Source organism: Meleagris gallopavo, chromosome 2, assembly GCF_000146605.3.
Source record: "Meleagris gallopavo isolate NT-WF06-2002-E0010 breed Aviagen turkey brand Nicholas breeding stock chromosome 2, Turkey_5.1, whole genome shotgun sequence".
In the NCBI taxonomy this organism is placed as follows: Eukaryota; Metazoa; Chordata; class Aves; order Galliformes; family Phasianidae; genus Meleagris; species Meleagris gallopavo.
The window spans coordinates 21,424,456-21,447,431 of record NC_015012.2 but is presented as its reverse complement, the minus strand read 5'-3'; the positions used below and the strand labels follow the sequence as shown (position 1 = coordinate 21,447,431).

At 37.8% G+C, this 22,976-nt stretch overlaps 1 protein-coding gene across 1 annotated transcript in view; it reads right to left on the bottom strand.

Moving 5' to 3' along the window:
• KCNH1 (potassium voltage-gated channel subfamily H member 1) overlaps positions 1-22,976 on the bottom strand; it is a gene marked incomplete at its 5' end in the record, with an annotated part of 178,060 nt that overhangs the window by 69,528 nt on the left and 85,556 nt on the right. The window contains 2 exons of the mRNA XM_031552170.1: positions 5,875-6,071; positions 19,952-20,204. Of these exons, the coding sequence (XP_031408030.1) occupies positions 5,875-6,071; positions 19,952-20,204 (450 nt within the window). The remainder of the gene's footprint in view (positions 1-5,874; positions 6,072-19,951; positions 20,205-22,976) is intronic.

Below are 22,976 nucleotides of genomic sequence, written 5' to 3'. Positions count from 1 at the left end.
AAATACACTTCTTTCTTTTTATGACATATTAAGTTACTTCTTTATGACAATTGTACATACATTATATTGCAGCATCTACACATATGAAAAACTGCTGATTATTGACAGCAGCAGAAGGCATCTCAAATGATGAATTTTTCAAATCAGTTTCGAAGTGATTAGCCATTAAGAATATTTTAAAGAAGCACTTCATTACTTACTCACATAGAGCAATTTAGTTTACAGCTAAAATTTACATAAGAATATATTATATACTAATACAATCAACAGAGTAATTTTATAGTCTTAGAACTTCTTACTTTACTCTATCTTGCTGTTGTACGTATACATTCCCACTACTCAAACTATATCACCTGTCTGTAGTCCAGTCCTCCCCTGCAGAAGCATAGGACCCTAAGGCTCAAGGCCATACAGACCTAAATTAACAGAAAAAAATTTAGATTACAAAAGTTTTGGAAACTAAACTTTAAAGTGATGTATCTGAAAGGTAATGGAGTTCTCTGGGCTGAACACTTCATATTCATATTTCTACAGTGGTTATAAATCCTTGCAATTGGCGAAGTCCTCTCAGACTCTGGGTATTTAGGCTTTACCTGATGGGGTCCAACAGGAGAAGAGATGGAAGAAAGTGAAGGACACATCATCTGTAGAGCATGAGGTTTCAATTAATTCCACTGCATTATTTAAATTATACATAACAAACCTAATAATACATATGAAGCCTCAGAAAACTTTTGATCCAGGGCATAAAGACTTATTTGCACAAAAATCTCTGAGCTAGATAAACCGTTTTCTTTAGGGAGAGACAAAGTTAAGTACACTGTAAAAAGGCCAGAGAGGAGATTAAAAAATGCAATATGGAGACTGCCTATGAAGAAATGGAATAAAACAGATTTTTCTTGGATTAGCATGGAGGAACAACTAATATGAGAGCATTCAACTACTTAAAGAATTTTTTATAAGCAGTATGGGAAAGAACAGAGACTAGATGATCTTATAGGTCATTTCCAAGTTTATGATACTAGAGTTGAGTACTTAAGTGTTTATTCTTGGGAAAACAGCTATGTTCTCTTTCTTCTCATCAACTCTAGCACACCACTCAATCCGCAGCTCTGTGCAAACATTTCAGTCATGTTCAGTGTCTTGGGTTTTCAGGGCTATGAGATGCATGCTAGTCAAGAATCAAGATCCTCTTCCCAAAGGGCTTCGTTCAATTGTTTCAGTGAATACAAAAAGAATAGAAAGAAGCAACCTGTCAGTTTGATAATTCTGAAATCCATCAACAAATGAGCCAATATTCTACAATTAAAACCTTTTGTTTATTTTAAGAGCTTTGTTAAAATATTCCAGCAGCTCAGTCTTCTATATCAAAAACAACTCTGAGATAACAGTTTTGTATCTATATCATGAAAAAAAATTGGAAAACTTGGTCATTGAAAAGACGAAATACAAGGCCATGATTGTATATTTGAGAACAACTTGCTGCCAGTCCCTGAGAGATTTAAAATGAAGGCTTGAAACATTCCTTGCTGAAATGTCTGATCTAAGAGAGGTCTTCTCTCAAGTTAGAGCTTACATTATTAAAGGGAAGAAAGATGAAGCTAATGCTGAATAGGAAAGAGCAACTATATTTTTTAAATTGCTTGTAGAAAGAGATGGTGGGAATCCCTTCCACTGGCACAGTTGGGATTGCACGGAATATGCAGACCACTAAACGTACAAAATAAATCTTACATCAACACAGAGACAGACTACACTGTTGCAATCACTGCTGTCTCAAGACATATCTTCTGGGCAGGAGCTCTGGTTTCAAATCTCTAAATTATGCTTGCTTTGTAAAAATGCAGCGCTCTTTGACATTCCTTTCAGTCTTACAAAATCCCAAATAACGTACCTACATCCCACTGAACTCTCTTTTATTCCAGCACACAAATTTTAACTTCTGGCTACCTTCTATCACGATGCTCCAAAGTATTCAAAATTAGTCATTTAATCTCTATCCAGGCTAAAACGGCTTACTGGAGAAATCTCAGCTTAATAAATTATGTATAAGAATTCTCTCTTACGTAGCATGCAGGATCATTTGACATCATTTATGGCTGCAGCAGAATGAACTGAGCAAATACACTGTGGTGCTACCCAGTAAGAGTAAATATTGGTCACAAAGCTCCTATACATGAAAAGAAACATCTGCTAATACACGAACACTTACAAATGCTGTCTAGGACCCTTCACTTTTCTACAGAAGGCGCCTCTTCCCAAGCAAAAGACAAAAAGCAGCTATCATGCAAGCTTCTTATGGTTCTTCTAACCAGGAGCTATGAAGACCAGGATGGAAATCCAGAAGTGCGTAAGTATTTGTAGAGGAAAAAAAGACCTCCATTCAGCCTGCTGCCCTCTGAATCTATGACTTATTTTTTGCCTAGCACAGCCTCCAAAAGGATGATTTTGTCACTTGTCCCCAGTATCTACTGTAGGTTCCAGTTGAAATTCCAAAAAGAGAGAAAAACATTAACCTGCTTTAATTTCACAGCATTCTTAGAGTAGGACGCACACTGAGAAATTTGCTGTCAGCTTCCTTTCAGCTGCAAAACCCTTGAGGCTGACACAGCCACCTGCAGCCACGGACTGCAGTTTCAGTCTCTTAAGATGCTGGAGCCACAGAAGGAGCAGCTGCCTCTCCCCCTGCTTCCACTTACATCAACATTTCAATGACTAGCAGCGGAAGGAGTTAATTAAAGGTCTCTTTTCTCTTCTCCTTTAGGAAAAATAAGCTTCCTAAGAATGAGTTCCAGACAGAGGTAACCAGACAGCTAATAACTTTGTGAGGGATTTCAGACGCCTGAGGAAACTGCTCAGGGAGTCACCTGACAGCAGACTGACAGTTTCAGAAAGGAGGATGTTCCACCGGCGTCTGCTGAGAAGCTGAGTGAAAGGAAACTTCTTGGCACAATGACAGCCATAGCAGAGCAGGGACAGAGCACAGGAGGTGTCTCCTTCAGACAAGCAGTCCTCATACCTGACAGGCAACAATAGCTAACAGGGTGTAAGTGGGGCATGCAGGCAGAAGCACGCTCGAGATCAACAGGGAAAGCAGCAACAAGGAATGGAGGGAGAGCCCAGAAAAGGGAAAAGGCTTTTTACCTTGACTAAATCCGGCGCTAGAGTGAGCTAAGGTCAGGACCAATTGGTTTTGATACCTTAAATGCCTGCATAGCTGCATCTTTCTGTCACAGTCATTAGCAAGCAGATCCAGAGCCCAGTACCTGTGGGGGACACTGCTCCCCTGGCACTGCTCTAGGTCGGAGTGACCTCTCTCCTCAGGGAGAGACCCAGCAGCCAAGAAGAAGACATGAACATGGCAAAACAGCACTAAAGGTTACTAAAGCTAGGCAAAACCTGGGTAAAAAGCACCCTGCCATATGCAATGAGACAGCATCATGGCCAAGTTAAGGCATACTGCACCCTGAAGGTGGGGACTCCTCAGAGAAAAACACACCTAAGAGATCCTACAGGGAAAAAAAGAAGGAAAAAAAAAAAAAACACAACCAAGTTGCTTTTCCATTTATTTGGAATAGGTATGAATATATTTGGAGGTTGGTGGTCCTGCATGTGGCAGGGGGTTTGGAGATTCATAATTCTTGAGGTCCCTTCCAACCCTGGCCATTCTGTGATTCTGTGACTACGTAGAATATAACCTCAAGCTAGCTCAACACTTTTGGAGTCAGAGATGAAACTGTTTATTGAAATGAAAAGGGCAATTCTGATATTTATATCCTGAAGGATATGTAGTACATCACAAACATAATTCGCAAAGATACCAGTTCATCTGAATTCTGCAAAATTCCATTTTCAGAAATAGACCAGGAGGAGTGCTAGAAGCAACAAGCCAGGGAGCTATTTCTATACAAGATTCACATTTAAACCAGATTAAATTCCAAACTCTAAAAAGCTGCCTTTTCATGTGCATTTTCTCCAGCCTTTAAAGTACCATACCTTCTCTGCATTTCCAAAAGCATATGCTATTTACTTAACATTTGCATTCTGACTGCAGTCGGTCTTTTTTCAATAAAAGAATTAACTTTACAGTCTGCTAACCTAGAACCATCAAACTCTCACTTCCACTATCAATCACTGCCACTTTTCTGCTGACTGCAACTCAATTAAAATCCAATTATTTGAATAACTGGATGGAAACTGCTGTCATAAGATGTACCTTTTTACTAGGAACATTTTGTGAAGAAAACTGACTGCACAGGAGCCATGATACTGTGGTTTAAAAGTGATTTGTAAGATGGACTGGGAAAGGCTACACTAATGAACATGGAGGGAAAGAACATCACTTCTGGAACAGGCACTCAATTCTAAAATTGGAACTTCTGGCTCAAAGCAAAGCCAAAATTATATGCCTCTGCCAGCCTCACTGTGTGCATCAAGGAAGTTGGTCCTTCTACGCCAAAAATTTTTACTCTGATTTTTACTGATGCTGAAAAAAAGAAAAGATGCACATTCCTAGACCACCTTACAGCAAGTACCCATTGTGCTATTTTAAATCATGCCAGAGTCAGTGATGCAGATGCTCCAGAGGACTCAATACTAATTCCTTTTATTCCTCACATTATTAAAACCAGGTGAATAGCTGGGTTTTAATCAAGATGTATGCCTCAATCTCCTTCCAGCTATAGGTATTTTCCTTGCCCTGCAGGAACTCAAGATCATTTGACAAAGCACTCTGTGGGGAAGTCTTCCATTATGAATTTGCTTCTTAGTTTTAAATACATACATCACCAAAGTTTGGTGCTCAATACTGAAAAGCTAAATTCTCTGATATTGTTAAAATACACAGATTGAAAGAAAAACATTATCACACTATTTTAATTTCAGTGGGCTAATTCTAGGTTAAAAAATAATAATACTCTAGGTTTTAAGGCTAACTTTCCACAACAGACTTCAAAGATGAAACTATTTCTAATTTTTCAGGTATAATTTTCTAGGACTTACTTGACACCCAGAAATTACCACAAAGAACAGTTTTTAGGAACAAAAAATCTCCTACCAAACATATTTCTTCAGCTAATTTCAAGTATCCTTATATCATAATATTCTTTTAAAGCAAGTAGAGCTGATCCAACTTATTTATTTTCAGAGTAATATTGTTGCCTTCTTTGCTGTATCTTAATATCATAGTGACTGAATTACACCTACTATTGTCAATTTCTACAGCAGTGGTTTACTGAAGAATTAAAATTCAAAGAATTTAAAATGGAATATTAGGTTACGATGATTCATGTGTGACAAAATACCTTGAAACAGCACACAGGAAGAAATTAAGACAGAGAAAGCATCAAGGATAAGAAAATGGAAGCATTAATTAGATAGGCAAAGTAATTCCAAAATCTGATTGTTAGTAAAGGATATAAATCTTGATAGAATTGGCCAACTTCATATTACTTTCCCATTGTGATCGCAGTTGATTTTTATTCTACATAATTAGATTTCATACCTTCTCTTCCATCTTCCTTGTAACTTCAGGCAACACACCTAATGTCTTTTTAGCTGCTTTACAAAATAAAGTAGTTAACTCTGTTTCATTAAAAGCGCATAGCAGATTGCAATTATGCTTAAATCTGTTCACTTCACAGAAATACAAGACTTTCACGTATACGTAATCCAGCTCCCTCTAAAGCTAGCACTGGAATAAACGCATATGGCCTTTTGACTCTATATGCTAGCCACATCTCTTAGGAAAGGTCTGAAAAAACGTCTTCCAAGGGAGGCGATGAAGAATGTCACAATTCAAGCCAATTTGGGTTTTCATACAGACAGACCTTAGAAGTGAACATTTATATAGTATGTTAAATCAAGGCTACTTACTCTTTTTCTCAAGTTGTAAGTCAAAATGAGATTTCTGGAGAAGGAGTGTGAAAAGGCTGTATAGAACTCCAGCACTTTCTGCAAGGCATCTCTCTTAATCACATGAAGATCACAGTAGGTCAAAGCCCTTACATTTGCACAGGACTGGGCAAGGGTGGACTCCTTCCAGAAGACATCACCAAACACATCTCCTTTGCCTAGAAAAAAAGAAGCAGCATTCTTTCAATAACAGTGCTATTTCTGCCAAAAATATTAAAGAGCACATCTCACCTACGAAGTCACAGTTCTTCCATTTTATGCACTCAGAAAAAATTTTGGCTGGAAAACAAGCTCTTTTAAATATTCCATTGATAACCTTTTTTCCTGTCTTTCTGTTAATTACAAGAGCTGAGAAAATTTTGTAAAAATAAATCACAATCAAAAAATGTTTCCACATAACAATTCCCCTTTAACTGTCAATAAAGATTCTTCTCTTACAGTCAAGGAAAACACTTCAGACTTGGTTCAGGTTCTCTTCCTATTTCTTTTTAAGAGTTTAATTGAGAGAAAATCCATTTTCCCTTTCTTCTTGTAACTGAAGTGCAAAGGATTTGTTTCTTACAAGTTGCTGAGTTTTCTTAATCTGGCTAACACCCACTGTTGTGTCAGTAAACTCAGTGCAGTTATAGGTTGTAACAAAACATTGTTATGCATCACTATTAAAGTAAGTTGGGCCTGTTTTGAGAGATCATTGGTAGAAAGGTTCACCTTTACAACAGCATGAAGGAGCAGATCTGACGGCACTAGTGCTTTCCAACTGGTAAGAGTCTCAAAAAAAAAATCTTCCAGTTGTGTGTGTTATGCACCCATATAATACAGTATAAGTTTAAGTTAAGTGTTGTTGAAAAGAAGATGAGTACAAGTGAGTTACCATCAAGATAATACTGGCAAAAATATTCATATTGTTATGTACGGGAAGACGGAAAATACACTGTTCCTTATAACCTTCTCACAAATGTTCCTACATACCCATCTTTATTAGCCTGGGGACGACCAATGAAATCCTGACTGAGGAATAAGAATATCTCCACCTATATGGGCACTATAACACATGGCAAGTATTCCAAAATCTGCCCAAAGAGCAGTCCCCAGGGTGGATTTCACTGGTTACATCCTGACTCAGGCTGGGCACAAAGGGGAGTGTTTAGGAGAAAGTTACAAGCTGCATTCCAAAGTAATGGTTGCTTTTTTGTTTGTTTTGTTTTTCTGCTTGCCAACATACAATGCTAACAAAATAAGAATATTCAGATGTTCTCTTGATAATGAGTAACAACACTGTTCTTGTTTTGAATGATATTTTTCTCTTAAATGTCCACTGTGTTATATCACCAATGCAAATCTCTTCTAAGACAAAGCAACAAAGGAAATACGTCCATAATGTCTACCAAGTTGTGCTAGGATTAGTTATTCACTTGTTTTACAAGTAATCAATTGCCTGTAGTCATTCTTAAAGCCAAAGCATCAAGATATATATTAGTTTATTGATTTCACCATAGCCTTTTTAGGTTTTCCCCTAAATAAGTAGTCATGCATAAAAGTCTAAATTTGACCCAGAACATTCATGCCACCTTTACACAATCTCTTCCATTAGACGCCAAGTGTTCTCTCTTTGAGGATAAGTTATCTCAGCCGGATGACACACTACACCGTAGCACAATAAGCAAGGCTTTATACTGGTGTGCTCCTAAGGCCTCTGCAGATGCCTGTGCATTCCACCTGCCAGGCACCAGTTTTTCCCTGAATGCTTGATAACGGTGTAGACTGCCTTTCAGTTTCAAATACATACAGACACTGAAGCCATCTGTAAACATATTTTTCCCCAAAGAGTTAGGCAAAAGCACCATAATCACATCCTTTCTACTGCTGTCCCTTTACACAGGACAGCATCAACATCTAGCAATACAACAAAGGTTGCATATTAGGGAACATGGTGGTAGCCCAACAGGTCACTGCAGTAAGTAACTTTTCATTTTTAATGGCACTGACTTTTCATGTTTTCAATTATTTAAGCATACACTTTTTCAGTAGACGTCTTTAAAATGGCCTACAAAAATAAGCCTCCACGCAGTTAAAATAGTACATCATCCTTAAAGCACTTAGACAGGCAAACACACAATATATACAAAATTAAAATGAAAAGACTTTTATGCACCATAAAAATTGATACGTTTCACTAGGTAAAAATTGACTGTTTGCCTTAGGAATAAATACGTTTTTACTTGGAATCTTCCAGGCAATCAGCTAAACAACTGTTTTAATTAACACTCTGGAAACTGTCAAGTATAGAAATGTGCTGTCACTGATGAGCAACAGTCAGAGCTGATAGTCCAAGCATAAAGGAGAGAAATTCCAGCTTGTTTCTAGGGCTATTTCTTAATTTCTCCAGAGAAGTTTTTGTATCATAAAAAGACACAATAATTATTCTACCACCCGATAGCAGCATGGAATCTAATTAGTACAGTGCAACTACAAACATTACGGTGTTGCTCTGTGTACATAGGAAATGAAACACAATGAACAAGTTAGTTAGGTTTTATCTTTTCACAAATTTATCTGCTTCCCACATAACGTGTGAAGACAGAGTCATGCCCTTCACCTGTGCCAGCAGCTCCAGTTTCCTCCTGCTATTTGTAGTTCTCCCAGAACTCTGCTCTGCAATGAGGGCACTGCCAGGTGGTTCCCACTGGTGGCAAGAAGCACACAGGAGAGGTACGTCTGCTAGATGCATGCTTACAAGTAGTGCATGGATCAAAAACTAAGTCAGATCACAGAAGCCTCACATTTTAAGAAAGCAAGCTAAAGCAAGAAGCTGAACTATTTTCAATTAATAGCAATTTCCTCGAAATTAAGAATTAATTGCTAGAGCTCTAGATAAAAAACAATCCCATACAATGGTAAAATTCCCAGAGAAAGGCAGACATACAAGTATCACACTGCCTTACTTCTATTAAGTCCATTTTTTAAATAATGCATACTTAATGTCCTTCTGCTTACATGTTCTCCATAAAGTAAGAACAATCACTCAGAAAAAAAGAGAATTTAAGAAAGAAACTGTTCTACCAAGAACACCAACAATTGGAAAGAAGAGCAAGGTAAAACTTAAACTAATCAAAATGCGTTTGGCAGAGTCTAAGGCATCATTAGAGAACCTGAGTCAAAAGCTTCCTTTTTTTTTACACCACTTTTACATTTTATACACATCACCTTGAAGAAAGATTAAAAAGCCAGAGAAATGCAGGTGGCCATTTGTCAGTACTTTGCATTTCTCATTCCCAGCTCACAGAATTCCAGACATTTGCCAGGAACACTACTTATCAATCATGCTTAAAGTGGATGAGCTTTCACTATTAATCATTTAATTTCCCTGCTGGTTTTGTGGGTTGAGGACCTTTTCACTCTCAGCGCAGCACGCTCTGGAAAACCAAATAGTTTTCTGCCTTTTATGTTTGCTTGTTTAATTATAATAACAAGTCCCCAACCCTGATATAATTAAACTCTAAAGAATTATTTCATATAACCAGCACCTTCTGTTTCCATGCTTATTCTTTCCCAGTCTTTCCTTTACATCAAATTTGTTTACCTTAAAGGGAAATCAGGATTTCTCTGTTACCACTGCAAATTCAGCGAGAGTCAGGCAAAAGATCCACATCCACTCTGCCTCCAAAAACCAGCACTCAGAATGAACACCTAAATACTGCAACTTAGTCTAGTGTTCTGCTGATTCTGTTCAGGAACAGAACTATGCTCACACTTTGAGCCATACTGCCATGATATGCCTACTAGAACAACACTTAGTTTCTGCTGTAGTGCAACAGGAAGTATTGGAGAGTTCACAAACAGAAGATACTCTACACTATTCATAAAACATCATGTGGAATATCTTGAGTGACAAAAATGCTTAGATCACTTCCTGGTTCTACATATCTCAGTACCGTGGTACAATTTTGGTGAGATGCAGGTAATAAGTGCTGGATAGGGAGAAGGGGCCAGGGATTTGTATATTAAACTTCTTCCAAGTCAGCATAGATTTTCATGGCATTCACGCCAGTCCAAGGATTTTCAGTACATCAACCAAAGTATTCATCTCAGAATCATTCCCAAATCAGTAGTAATAGTTGCTGCAGCAGCTGATACCATCTGACTCAGGTCACCTCCAGACTTGCCTTCATCAGCATGTTTGAACAGTAGACAAAATGTGATCTGACATGATCTCAGTAAACCCAACACAACCCAGAAGAACCAAACACTGCTCAATGCAGAACCAAATTTATCTTGGAAATCTGGTATCAGCAAATACTGTTATCTGTGATGCAGATATTTACTGCAGCTGCAGCACCTGCACAAGCAGATTTCCAGCATTGCTTCCCAGAGCGCATCACAGCGAAAATAAATTTTCCTATGGATGGTGCATTGTTTTATGCAAACAATAACTGTCAACCAGAAAACTAAAGCTACAGTTTGGCATCAAGGTGGAACATGCAGTTTTTGTCCCAGTATTGTGTCCCCATAACAACCTGTGCAATCCGACAGCTACTGCATAGTCAGTAGCTTGGCCCTCCAACACATTGCAGCCAGCAGGAGGCGATGCATGGGAGCAAGCTGCTACTTTTGATTGTCTTAAGATTTCTCGAGTTCAAACTGAAACATGTCACAGTAATTGAACAACCAAATGCACAGCTGAGAATGTACTTTTCCATTAACTAGAGGCTCTTAATTACTCTTTTCCTCCACAAGGCAGAAGGAAAAAAAAAAAAGCCCAAGTATCAGTCATACTGAAACCAAAAGAATTGTTACAGTGATAAAAAACCAAAACTGTACTTTCAGTGATTAGTGAGGTGCACAAATGGAAACACACTGTATCTGTTCATGCTTTAAAACACAGATTGGCATCAGTTTTATAGTTAGCTTACTATACAACCGAATCAATTTTTTTCTGTTGAAGAACACTACAAGAAAAAATGGAAGTATTTATTTCAAAGGACTGGATGAGAAGCAACAACGTATGAATTAGTTACAGCTACAATTTCTATTGTTATTATTGTGTTTATTTGTCTCTGTGAATAAACTATGGATTACGTGTCAATATTTGACTTAATGTGATAAGAAGAACAGCTTTAAGATGTTAGCTGGGCTCTACAAGATTTCCTCACTAAAATCCAGGAGACTGCATCAGAATCATTCACCCTTACTTGCTTTTTAATAATTACCATAAAAAGTCATAACAAAGACAAGTTTGTACCAAGCTCAGAAGACATGGAAGTTGCCAGCTCAAATAACAAGTCACAAATGTACTTGAATTTATTTGTATCTGCTAAGTAATGGGAAAAAAATACAGCTCAGTATGTGTTGTCATTGCATGAACAGCATTACTGCAAAATCCCTACGTGAGGGATTGTATTGCAGTATCCTTGAGGTTCTTATCCAATGATTTAGAAACAGGCTTTGTTATAAGCTTCGAGCAACAGCTAGGTTAAAGCCTTTACATTTGAAAATCTCTCTTTTCTTTTCAATTTCAGACAAAAGCTTTCACAGAAGTTTAAAGAATTGGATTTTGCCCTCTAGAATAAACGTTTTGAAACATATCTCTGAAAAATATATATATATATTTTGAAACCCGTAGCAATGAAGTAAAACATGCAAGCACTCCATGACTATTTGTAGGCTTAATTATTGTCTTCTCTTCACACCTCTCTTTGGAGAGAGGTATACAAGTGTATACAATTGTGGTGAGCGAGCCTTCCAAATCCTCCATATCAAGGAACATACTGGAGTCTCATCTCCCCCATATCTCAATGTTGGCTGCCAATGAGCCACTGCTGCGAGGAACCTGCAAGACATTACTGTCTTCAAGAGGAGCCTTCTTTCAAACATGGTGATGTTAGACTGAAAGTAGCAGCCATGTTATGCAAAGTTGCATTAGTTTGTCATAATAAATCACAAAGTCGTAGAAAAAGTAATATAATTTGCAGTGCTAAGTTTACCACTGAAGCTTCTATGCATAGTGAGTCCCCTTCTCCCCATGTATTCCAGTAGATTATTAATCAAGTGTTTTATAAATCTGTGTTTCCAATGCATGTACAGCTCCATCATTTATAGATACTAGTGCACAAAGGCTTTTTCATAGTAATTACTACTTTTAATCCTCTACTGGAAATTAGACACTGAACAGGCAGTGTCTGGCAGAATTCTCAAAATAATCAACTCCTGATCTCAAGCCATACTTTCTCTTCCAAATAGCTTGAGTACTGTAATAAGAGATTCTCTCTCCAAAATCATTTTTCGGAATGAATCTATGCTTTGCAATAAAAAATTTCCATGCTGCTTCTGCGTCTTCCATGAAATTAGAATTTTGCATTAATGTAGACCTCTTTTATGCCACAGTTAAATGGTGTCTATTAAAAAATTTTAGCACGATCTTCACTTCCAGTTTGTTTGCTAATAATGTGCTTGGGCAGGCATTGAGAAAATCAGACTTATACAGTCATTCCTTCAGTTGATGTTCATTGAATCATTTCACAGACACATGCAACTTGTCCAATCTGCCTATGTATGTCAACCTGAATGAACCAGCTTTAAACAATACAAAGAGCACAATAGAACTACTGAAGATAAAGCTGGATTTTAATTTCAATCACTCCTTTCCAAAGAAAACCTTTGTTCGTATCACAGCGTTATTCAATAGCACAAACAGTACAGTGATGTAAGATACCGTGTTTGAAAATATTAAGAAAAATATAATACCAACCACAATCCAGCATCTACCTCTGAAATCTAAGAGCACAGCAGCTTAGTATTTTTTACTCAAAGTTTACATATGTTTAAAACTCAAGTGAAAAATAAAGAATTAAGGATTTTTTTTCTAAGACTAGGTATTAAATATCAACAGGCCTCAAAGCACATAAATTCTGAATTGTACGTAAAGCAGCATAGCTTAGGGAAATGTGAGTTAGCTCAGGTAGTGGGACAGTAAAAAGATAGCAGACCAAACTCAGTGCAGTCAACATCCAACATCTTCAAGCCTGCTTGAAGGAAGAAATTTCCATATGATTGCATAGAAGATGCAAAACTTTTTCAATGAGAAGGCCTCAGACAGACAGTACTTCTGCACCACTGTTTTTCCTCTAATAAACCCTCATCTCTCTTGTACAGCTGCCCTTACAAATTGTACTGTCCTATCAGGAAGGAATCTGTCCTACCAAAATCTGAAACAAGCCCCATCTGAATGAAATGCTTACAGCTAGATGAGTAAGCTAAAACAATTGTGAAGAAAACAAACAATTGTTCTTATAATGCTTCTTTCAAATTGCAATTAGATAAGATTAAATCAGCAGGAATTTCTCCACACAAAGTAAATGGAGCATTTAATATCCTGCTAAAATAAAACATAGCACATCAAGCTTCCTACAATATCATGTTAAAACCACAGTCTCCAATCTCGTCAACATTATAGCTTTGTAAATAACAATAAAAGATCTGTATTAAAGACATTCAATTTTCACTTCCTCCAGCACACATGTGATCATAAAAGCAAGTCTATGGGCATCGTATGTAGCCTGTCCCCCCAAACCAGTAAAAAAAGTATTTAGATTAGATATACCTGCCTTCCCCTAGCAGTGATAAATAATGCAGTCAGATGCAGCCTAAAAATTCTTGACACATAGTTACTGCATATGTTATTCTTGTGATTATGTACTATCTACATTTTACCATTTTCCTTTAGCTTTGATGACAGCAAAAGGAATAACAATACAAGCTGTCCTTACAGTTGCAGGGCAATTATTCTCCTAGCTCACAATAAGTGAGCTAGGAATTTCCCTTAATTTTCCTTCCTATCTCACATACGTTACCTGCCAGCTGAAAGGAAAATCACACACCATGCAAAGAAATATAAGCACATGGCCTCTTCCACCTGGACTGAAAGAGAACTGCCATTTCTTGACAAGCATACCAGGAAAGAGGTGAACGCCTATGTTGTATACACTGGCAGGCAGATGTGGTCCTGGTATCTCTTCTTGCTTCCATGCAGGATTCTCCAGCAAGTGCTAAAGACAGGCATAGGGAACCATCACTTTCGGGGATGGCAGAGTAAACCCAATATAATATAACCCAACCCTTCCATCTTCTGTCTACATTCTGGCACAGGATTCAACTCTTTCAGAAGATGCCTTATGTACAGCCACTTTCTGAGAAGTGTACAGTGCTGGGACAATACTGTTTCCAACTCACTGCAGTCAAGGCCATGGCAGTCAACATTCAGCCATTTTAACCACTCTGCTCTATTACAGTCATTATCTTTTTTTTTCAGCTATGAAAAGGCAAAATTGTAGGAGTAGCTGGTATTAGGCTACAGAGCAGACAAGTACTACAGGATTGAAAACTCAGGGATGTGTGCTAGAGGAAAGTTACAGCACATCTAAATGTAAAAAACAGATCAACCTGAATGGTTTCCATTAAGTCCTACTGGTTTAAAAACAGAAAAAAAAAAACGAGAATGAGCAGCACAAAAAATGGCTGCCTCAATCTGTTTGGTGCAGTGCAGGGTAGAACCAAACTAGCCACAAGATTCAATAACGCAGAAATCTCTTCAGTCATGATTAATCTCAGCTGAACTCAGTTATATGGAAAAACATGTTTTCTTATTCTCCATTCAAGTGCTGAGTCCATTTTACATATGAAAAAATTATATGTAGCACTTGTCTGATTACATTATAAACATTCACAAGCTGAATACATTTTAGCTATATCAGGCAAATGTTTTCACGTTATTTCTGAAGCCATCATCAGTTATGGGTCAGCTAACTCTGTGGCACTACCAAGCAAACCTGTAGGCATTCATGTGTGAAACTGCACAAAAGCATACTTGGAACAAGCCAGCCAGGAACCAAATCACAGGACAATGCACAAAGGGAACAATCATTTTCTTATTGAACTGTGATGCTAGATAAATAAATCTATTATGAGGCTCAATGTTTTTCAGGTCATCTTATGACCCTTGAGTGGTGTAACATAATAGTCACTGGACTACAGACCAGCACACCGCTAAAGCTATTCACAGTTCTCCAACCAGCTCATGTGACTGAGATTCTCTGCTTTTATTTAGGATCCTTCCTAGTTTGCCCTATCTACGTGTCTAAAATCTGAGGAATTTTGTTATTAGTCTCTTGTATAAGAACAGCTCTTGTATAAAGCTCTCTACTGACTTTCGACATCATGTATCATTTCCACAAATATTAATAGCTAGTCTCTAAACAAAATCCATAGAACATACATTTTAAATACTACTCTGGGACAGTATGGGATATAAATCATTAATACTTTTTTGCTAAACCAGAAGTCTACCGAAAAATTTATTCTTTCGAAAGTTCTTAGCTCAAATACAGATAGTAAAAACTTAAATGCAAAACAGCTGGGATGTAAGTTTGGGATAAACTGCTTTGCTCTTAAGATAAGAGTGTTCTGGGGGTGGAGAATTTGTTTCTCTTTTCAAACTAAACCTTCTAGCTAATGTTATTTTTCTTATCCATTGGTCAGCTTTGAGGACCACGGTGGTTTTCAAGGCTTTAATTTCAATTGTTAAACAAAGGCTTAAGGGCTCCTAATCTAATCAAATCTGAAAGGCATCCATATGCACAGATGATCCTCTTGCAGGGATCATCAAGACCACTTCGGCAACTTTGAACAATTCACACAGTGAAGATTTGCCCTGCAGTCAAGCCCTCTGGGAGCAATTAGCCAACAAATATTGCAGCAGTCTGAAAATTTAAGAACAAGACAATGAACAAGACAAAGACAAGACAAGAAAAAGTCTGTCATCCTAATTTCAAGGCTCATCTTCTCTGAGTTTCATAGAATCACAGAATCCTTAGAGTTGGAAGGGACCTTTAAAGGCTATCTAGTCCAACCTCCCCTGAAACAAACAGGGATATCCACGGTTCGATCAGGTTGCTCAGAGCTAATCCAGCCTGGCCTTGAATGTCTCCAGGAACGGGGCATCCATCTGCTCTTTGCACAGCCTGTGCCAGTGTTTCACCACCCTCACTGTAAGTGACTTTTTCCTTATATCTAACCTAAATCTATCCTCTTTAAGCTTGAAACCATTTCCTGTTGTTCTGTCACAACAGATCCTGCTGAAGAGTCTGTCGTCTTCTTTCCTGTAGCTCCCCTTTAGATACTGAAAGGCTGTTATCAGGTCACTTTGGAGTCTTCTCTTCCCCAGGATGAAAAGCACCAGCTCACTCAGCCTGTCCTTGTAGAAGAGGTGTTCCATCCCTTGTTTTAATCTTTTGCTGAAAGGCTTTCTGAAATTTTAAAGATTTCAGTTTTAAACTGGACTGGTTGGATTCAACCTCAGTCCAAGAATCCGTTGCCTCATTCATTTTCACTAGAAAAGAGGGATTTTCAGTTGAATCTTTGAATACAATCTCTAAGTTAGAACTGATTACCTTCTACTAAGAAGCATCTTTATCTTAGCATTCTTGATCAGATATTTGTACAACACCACAATATGATTTCTTTTCTAAAAAGGTTTATATCCTCTCTTTCACTGTGTTTCTAGAAAATACAAGTTAACTTTGGTACTAGCTACTATGCCATGTGTTTTTTTTTCTTTCCATTTTACAACTTTTATTACATTTCCATTGCACACATGCAATTAGAGATGTAACACAAGAGCTAGTAAGCTAGTACTTCCTCTAACAACACTGAGGAGAGATAAGAAGGGCCACAGACTAAAAGACTGAAGCCTCAGAAGTACCACAGCCTCGGCAACGGCATAACATCTACTCAACAGTTCTAGCAATTTCTTGCTTACTGCAGTTCTAAAAAACAATCTCATGCTGCACTAAGGAAACACAGACCTTCATAATGTAAAAAGTACAAAAAGTGCATTAAAAGACAGTTCAGGTCCTCCAACCTCCCTAAATTAAGAAACAACTAGCGAGATTAGCTTAATTTCATGCTCCTCCTACTATCACCTTTCCCCTGTTCATCTTAAGTACAGCCAGAGCTTATGATCCTTGTCTGGGATCATAAGATGTCAGGGGGGATTTTTTTTAAGATATTCATTATATTAAAATCCAGCAAATCTCTCCTGAGGAGGAGTAAATTTTACCTTTTAAAGGCCCATGACAAGGTTAGGTTTTCAGATGGCCAGTGGCTCAGCCTGAAGGTTATGATCCAAAGCAGAGAAATGAGTGTTGCCCACTGAAGTGCGTATACATTCCTAATTGTTTTTCAGCAGTGACAAAAATAACCCATTTTCCTTAACCACATTTGGATAAATGGGTACGTTTTTAAGCAAAGGTAGTTCAAAGAGATAACAGCCTCTGATGGATAAAGCAGCATCAATCCAAATGGGTTATGTTTCGAAAAGTTAAAAGCAAAGTCAGGTAGAAAACAGTTTCTTAATGGAAGTCCTGGATGACATACAGTCCACTCAGTTCTCTTCAGGACAGGGACCACATTATTTGTCTTCCATAAAGTGCTGAGCATACCTCAAACCTTTTTCTAAGCAATAACAATGGTATAAATGGAAGAAGAGGGAACTACAGAAAACTGAACTGTATTTCATCCATGCTGCTTCCTGCTAGCCAAAGTCCACTTCTACATAATTCCCCTCCTGATTGAAACATTAACGTAAAAGAGCACAGTGGTACAGTGGCTTGTCTTACTGTCTTGCTTTCTTTACCGTTTGCTTTGGAATGAATCACAAATTATAAATAAATCATCTTTCTTAAAGACAAATTTCTCTTAGGGGTGGGAAGGGGATTAATTTTTATTTTTATTTTTTTTAACACATCAAGTCCAATAATCTGTGGTACATTAGAATTAGTAATTTCTTTATTTCAGTAGAAGTTTTGGATACAATTCAAAAATGTGTTTTTCATCCCAGCAAATCCAATTTCATACAAATTTCTTTAAACTTTTAATATAAATGCTGTAGTGACTTCTTTTTTAATTTACTCATTTTGTGAGCCAAATCATCTCTAAGTCAAATTAACAGGAAATGTAATATTAGGTGATCCAAAACAGAGTAAATTTTTTTCCACTTCTGACCCATGTGCAAGTTCTTCTAAATCAGTACTCCCACTAATCCGGGGCAATCTAAGTCAGTTCTTTCTTGTAAGAACTTCAGCCTGAATGGAGAATATACTTGTTACGTGAGTCAATGCAAGTGCACAAAATGTACTCCAAGGCTACGATACACTTCTATATGCCTTCTGCAAGGCTAACGATTCCAGAACTTGAAATTTTTCATATGAATTGGATATTGTACAGATCAAGTGTAGATTGCCTTTGGTTTACTTAATGTATCGCAGTCACATACAGTAATTTAGAGATGCAATTTATTCTTCTATTATGCAGAAGATACAGGCTACATTGCAAATTGCAAAGCCTGCTTTATTCTGTGACAGCCAAACCTGAGCAAATAATTCACCTGAAATAACTTATGCACTGTTTTGTCTTTGTTTTTTTTTTTCAAGAATGTCTATGAGGAGATTATAGTCACCCTGTAATATCTGTTAACTGAAATTACCCTACAGAACTCTTCACATGGTTCGCTACTACGTGCCAGATCTTCTGAGCTGTGCTTTGTTGTGATTGGTAAACAAAACTTATGGAATAAGCTGCTCTGTCTGAATGCTCAGCAACAATCATGTTTCTTGTGCAATGCAGGCTTCACTTTCTTTCCTTGTAGTACCTTGTTTTATCTGGTGTACTTTTATCAAATGCTTGGCAAGTTTAGCTGAAAATGAAATTTAAAAAAAATCATTGCTGTTCTACTGATAAGAAAACTGAGACTGCAAAGGCCAAGATTTCCTGCCTAACATCTACCTCCTGCAGCATCTTCAGTAATGGGGTTGTTGCAATACACAGTGCTGAAGGAATACAGTTCCTACTGATTTAGAATAGGGAAGAACTTCAGTTAACCACTTTCATCAGGATGGAGAAACTTTCAATAGTTGGCTTCACAGCCTGATTCCTGAAAAAAAGAAACAGTTATCCCACTATTTTTCACCTTTTTTTAGTTTCTTGTATAGCACAAAACATTATGAACTTGACTCTTCAGAACACGAAATTCATGCTGTGCTATGTATGCAATTCTCTTTAGAAGTAGAGGAAAACTGAACTCTGAATATTATCACCACCCTCATTTTCCAGTAGACATTCCTCTTAGAGTTGAGTGTATGTGTTCAGAATAATTAGGCTTATCAAGTTCTTTACCAGGCTTCTATGAGTGACAGGTACTGGATAAAGCCACCATGAGAACTTACTTTATCACAAAAGGGCCTGACAGAATCAAAGGATAAGTATCACATTTTCAATGTTCCAGCCACCCCATCATTTATCTACATCTATTGGATTATCACACTCTTCTCCCAGTTTTGCTTCAGAATGTTGTTCATAGCACTATCAGCTACTTTTTAGCGCCTCCAACCTAAAGCTGTCACTCCATGTTAACATAACTGCCACGAATTTCTATATTACTTTGACTTATTGAGCTAAATATTGTTTCAACAAAATCTAAAATAAAGCTAATACAAAAATAGTTCAGCAAAACTAGATTTTTATCAGGAGGATGGAAAGAAGGCAGGTAAGGAGGCCTTTAAAAGTAAGTTTTCTGAAGTCCTAAATAGATTTTCTCATTAAAAGAAATATGGCAAGACAGGAAGAACACCAAGAGCAACCTCTCAATGTTTCCATTGATGAGAAGAAAGAGAGTTGAAGCAATCTGCACACAAGATAATTACCTTTTCTATTCACCTATGTGGAACAGGAGGACAAGCCAATGACTTCATGCAATGCTTCTGCATGATACTATGTACTTTTTTCCCTTCTATTTAATTTTTCCAGACAATAAGCATCTAATGCAACACGGCTGCCTATTTCTTTAAAGTACACCACACTAGGCTGTGATAAAAGTAAGTCAACTGGAGTTTTAATAAAGAATTACTTAAGTGCTTGAGTACAAGAGGCTATAAAAACAATCTATGCATTTATACTTGCACTCAATGTGTGTATCAGCTGTGAAACTCACCCAGTATAGCAACAACCTCGTCATCCTGGATTACTTCCAAAGACCCCGAAACCACAAAGCAAAGGCTGTCGACGCTCTCACCAGCATGGTAGATCAGGTCTCCCGGGGCACAGTGCACTGTCTGAAATTCCATTGCAAGTGCTCGAAGGCACCCATCGCTTGCCAGCCTAAAGGCTGGGTGCTCTTTGAAAACTTTGCGGTTCAGATGAACACAAATATCTGCTCTCATATCCTTAGGGCATATCTGCAAAACCTGAAAAGGAAATCAGGCAATCAATTCCTCTGCATGGCTTGAACATGACATATGACTATCCATTCCTGTTTTATCCCTTAAAACACTGCTTAAATAATTGCTTTCCTCCTCCTCCTAAGATTTCTAACCTCAGTTCGTACGCTTACTTCTATATTATATGTAGACATAAGCCACAGCACTCACTCTACTTTATAATACCTGAAGGAAAACATTTTCATCTTAGCAACATGCTCTGCCGAATATCAAATTACCTAAGTTTTATTAGAAGTTTCATTAGCTCAATATTGAGACTTGTAAGTATTTAAAAGTCACCCCCTCAGTAGCAGTAACAGATTTTTTGTTAGAATAGAAGGGATTTCAACAGTATGTGTTGGGCAACTTGATCTTCCAAATGCAACATTCCTCACAGCTATTAATGATGCGTCCTCCAAAGTACATAAATTGATGTCTAGCACTGCAGTACCGGTCAGGACTATTTCTGAACCTTCTTAATGTAATACAGGCAGCTGAGTGGAAGGAATGCAGAATTACTACTCCATGTACAGATTAAGAGTTCCTGGTAAAATCTCTGGAAACACATAACATGAACGAGGACGACAAAATCCTCAGAAGATAAAGACTGTGAGGAAGTACATTTCAAGCACATTCTTTGAGAAAAACATTCTGAGTAGGACGAGTCTGTCTTTCTTCTTGTTAATACCTATCTCCTCCAATTAAGGAGCACTCTGAGTGAGCTTCAGTGTTAATCCCACACCTTTTTCTGCATGGAAACCCTGATGGAAAACACAGAGGTAACACAGAAAACACGATGGCTATATGCCTCCACCCCCTCCTTGTGGCTCTATGCAAAACCTCCAAGCAAAGAGCTGAGCTCTGAACTCTCTGCAAGGAAGTGGTACCAGGATACTCCAAGGGCAAATGACTCTACTGTTGTTAAAATTACCTTTGGCTCACCCCCAAGCAGACTTGCTATTACAGATATCACTTCGGAAAGAGATATATTTCCATAATGCTTAGTTGTGGGACACTCGAGGATGACTTTTCTCACCTGTCTCACAGCGAATAGACCCCAAACCTGCCAGTTCTCAGACTTCTAGACCCACCAGAATGAGTTTGGGCAGAAAGATCAGCATTTAACATGGAACAGAGGCAACAGCCATAGCTGCCTCTGCAATTATCTCATTTCCTCTGACAATAAAAACATTCTGTATTTTCAGATGCTTGCCGAAATTTGGCACACACACACACACTCTCCACAGTTACTTGAACATCACATACACAAAAGGCTGCTGTAATAGAAATAGCAACGAGAAAACCTGAATATACAAAAGAATATTTAAAGCGAGGCTCTTATCCAAAAACCTCTTGGTTTCCCATTTTAAGAGGAAGTTAGCTAATTTTCCATTCTCCATTTAAGATGTCTCCGTACTTCATAAAAATAAATAGGGATTAAACATATTGGAAAGCTACAGACAAACAGCAGAAGATTTTCATTTATATGGGAGATATAAAACAGATCATCACAGCTTAATTTTAGATCTCAGCAGCTCTTGGTTAAATTTTGTTATAGTAGCATTTTTCTAGACTTCTAGACTTTGGTTTTTAGCTGATTATTCACTCCCTAGCATGTCTGTAATTAACACTGAATTGACAAATATACGGCCTACAAAATAGCGAGAAGGTTGGTTCTGTTTTAAAATTATCTTTAACTATCTGCTTCATATGTAGAAAACTGTGTTGCATTACACAGCAGCACAACTATCACTGTTCCGTCTTAGGAACAAAACATGTTTTATTCATTGCATGACACGATAGAAGTCATACAGAGGCATCAAAATCAACGAACCTCAGATTTGATGGATTGGCGAGCCATTACTCAGTCTTGGATCGTGTTAGCTTTGCAATGCAGATGAAAGTTGATTTCTTGGCTTTACATGTCATCATCGGTGGCAGCTCAGCTATGAGCACACCAGTTATTGAGATAACACCATATTATGCTCTTTGATGCTCTGATAATTGCAGAGTTTTTTTCTGTTTATTAAGATAAATGTCAGAGGCTGCAGTGAGTTGTGCTAGGTTTGGTTATCCAGCTTCTCCTAAGGCTATCTTAAAGTATTTCTCTTTTTACCAGAGGAAAATGGACTTTGAAGATAAGCTAAAAATTACATAGCAATTTTTTCTTGCTGCTACATTAAAACAATGACTGGAGTTTGTATTAGGGGGTGAAAGAAAGCACCAGCATTCTTTTTGCTATCTATCTTCCCTAAGTGTGTCTGCCTCAGTACTTATAACCTCAAAGATATTTCATGAGAAAACAGAGCATCTTCTAATCAGCACTGTCCAGCACTAAAACATCCTTTCCTTCGTAAAGCTAATTGTTAGGGGGAGTGCTTCCAGAATCCCAATCTGAGATCTAAATAGTAGATATGCTGAAGACCACTGAGGAAAGCAAACAAACCTCTGTAACCATTGGCCTCCAGACAGCAGAGTGGAGGCTGCATCTGTCCATAACATTAATTTAACACCGAGACAGAAATGACTTTGTTTGCTCTAATTCCAGCATCTACAGTCCTCAATACAAGACTAAGCAGCCAACCAGAAGGCTGGTGACTGGAACTCTCTTATGATTTCCTGAATGAACCACCCACAAACCACAAAGCAGAAGTAAAACAGCATCAATCTCCATAAAAGTTTGCAACTAATAGGAGAGCAGAAAGTAGTTTGTACAAGAGAAGGGCCATCTGTCATGCTAAAACACACAATGGAAATTTC